We start from the raw sequence: 1,557 nt of genomic DNA, 5'->3' as shown, positions 1-1,557 counted from the left end.
TTTTTGTGCATGTTTGCATGATTATTTGTAACATCTGAATGTTGTTGTCTTCAGGCATGCAGCGGTGTGTGTGGGCTATCTTGCTCTTGCCCTATCTTCTTACCCTAAGCATCCCGCTAGACTGTAGGGAAGAGCAGGGTAGCCTCTCCCGCTGCCCCTCCATCTCCCAAGAGAAACTTCTAGACCGAGTCATCCAGCATGCTGAGCTAATCTACCGTGTCTCAGAAGAATCATGCTCTTTGTTTGTGAGTAACGTTGACCACTACCCTAAAATTTATCTTTGCCCTTGTATACTTTATGGGAAAAAAAGGTTTAGCTGACCCGTTGCATCCACAGACTCTTACAGTAAAGGCACGTAGCGTGTGTACAGCCTCAGGAGAAACGGAATCATTTTAAACACTGAGAATAGCATAGCAATAGAAAATGATTTTCATTGTGCCAATAAAGAGAGCATTCAACTCAAAGGCAATATAAAAAAATCCATTAGCTGTATAACCTATTCATTGTTTGGAATATTCTCATCCAATCATGTTGGACATAAGTTGTTTTTTTTGAGAATAGTTTTATGAAATGGGAAATCTGAATTTTAAAATGCAGTGCTGTAGAAACAGACATAGGCCAAGGCTACAGTGACAACAATGCAGAATGTTGTTTTTGATAAGCTATTTATTACTTTTCGCATGAAATAAATTGCTTATCAGTTTATCATAAAAGTTTATCATAAAATCTAGCATGCAGTCTAGCAACACTTGGGATGAGTTCTACAAGGAGAACAAAATGACGTTATTTTTGGCCTTTTTCACAATACGCTGGACCAAAAGCACTAACACTTTCTGTTAGATACTCTGTGTTATTTGATTTTGATTCTGACATGATCATCGCCTCACTGCCAGACTTCAAAGTAATCTTCTATCTCTCTTCTGAGCCAAAGATGTTTTATTGAAAGAGCAGACCTACAGTGGAGTAATACGAATGTGATAATGATATACTGCAGCAGTGGGAGTACAGGTTTTGCAGCCTGTTGAATCCCCTTCCCTCTCGAGATCCAAAATGGTCTTTGAAGTTGGATGATGTGGGACTTAGGTTACTGAGAAGACGCTGCATGAGGTCTAACAGATGAGAACATGCTGCTGAACAAAATTACAATATGCCATGTATCCAGGGGTCACGTTTAGTGAATCTTTTGTCATTGTTTTCCCGACATGTCTATTTGTGTGTTCTTGTAATTATGTACCTATAAGAACTGAAGGTTTTTAAATCAGTTGGAATGATCCACTTGCTCATCTACTTTTTAAGAAGCTAGATTTTAGTGTAACCCATTTAACGTGTTGCCTAAAACCAACGGAATTTCAAAAACAAACACAAATCCGGATAGTGCTGCTTATGACCTTCGGTTTTTAATAGTAAACTAAACTAAAGACAAAAGCTTTTTTTAAATCTACATACTAAACTTTAAGGATGAATGGGTCAAATAGTGCAACACAAATATGTATGTGTGTGCACACGCATGTACCCCATTAGTGTATTTTGTAAGTTTGGTGTGTGTGTGTGTGTGTG

General features: G+C 38.2%; 1 protein-coding gene across 1 annotated transcript in view; it reads left to right on the top strand.

Annotated features, from left to right (window-relative positions):
* Positions 1–1,557, top strand: part of smtla (somatolactin alpha) — a 4,508-nt gene that overhangs the window by 411 nt on the left and 2,540 nt on the right. The window contains exon 2 of the mRNA XM_032510639.1: positions 55–245. Coding sequence (XP_032366530.1) covers positions 55–245 — 191 coding nt within the window. The remainder of the gene's footprint in view (positions 1–54; positions 246–1,557) is intronic.

This window comes from Etheostoma spectabile, chromosome 3 (genome assembly GCF_008692095.1).
Source record: "Etheostoma spectabile isolate EspeVRDwgs_2016 chromosome 3, UIUC_Espe_1.0, whole genome shotgun sequence".
In the NCBI taxonomy this organism is placed as follows: domain Eukaryota; kingdom Metazoa; phylum Chordata; class Actinopteri; order Perciformes; family Percidae; genus Etheostoma; species Etheostoma spectabile.
The sequence above is the reverse complement of the archived record's forward strand: the minus strand, read 5'-3'. Positions and strand labels throughout refer to the sequence as shown.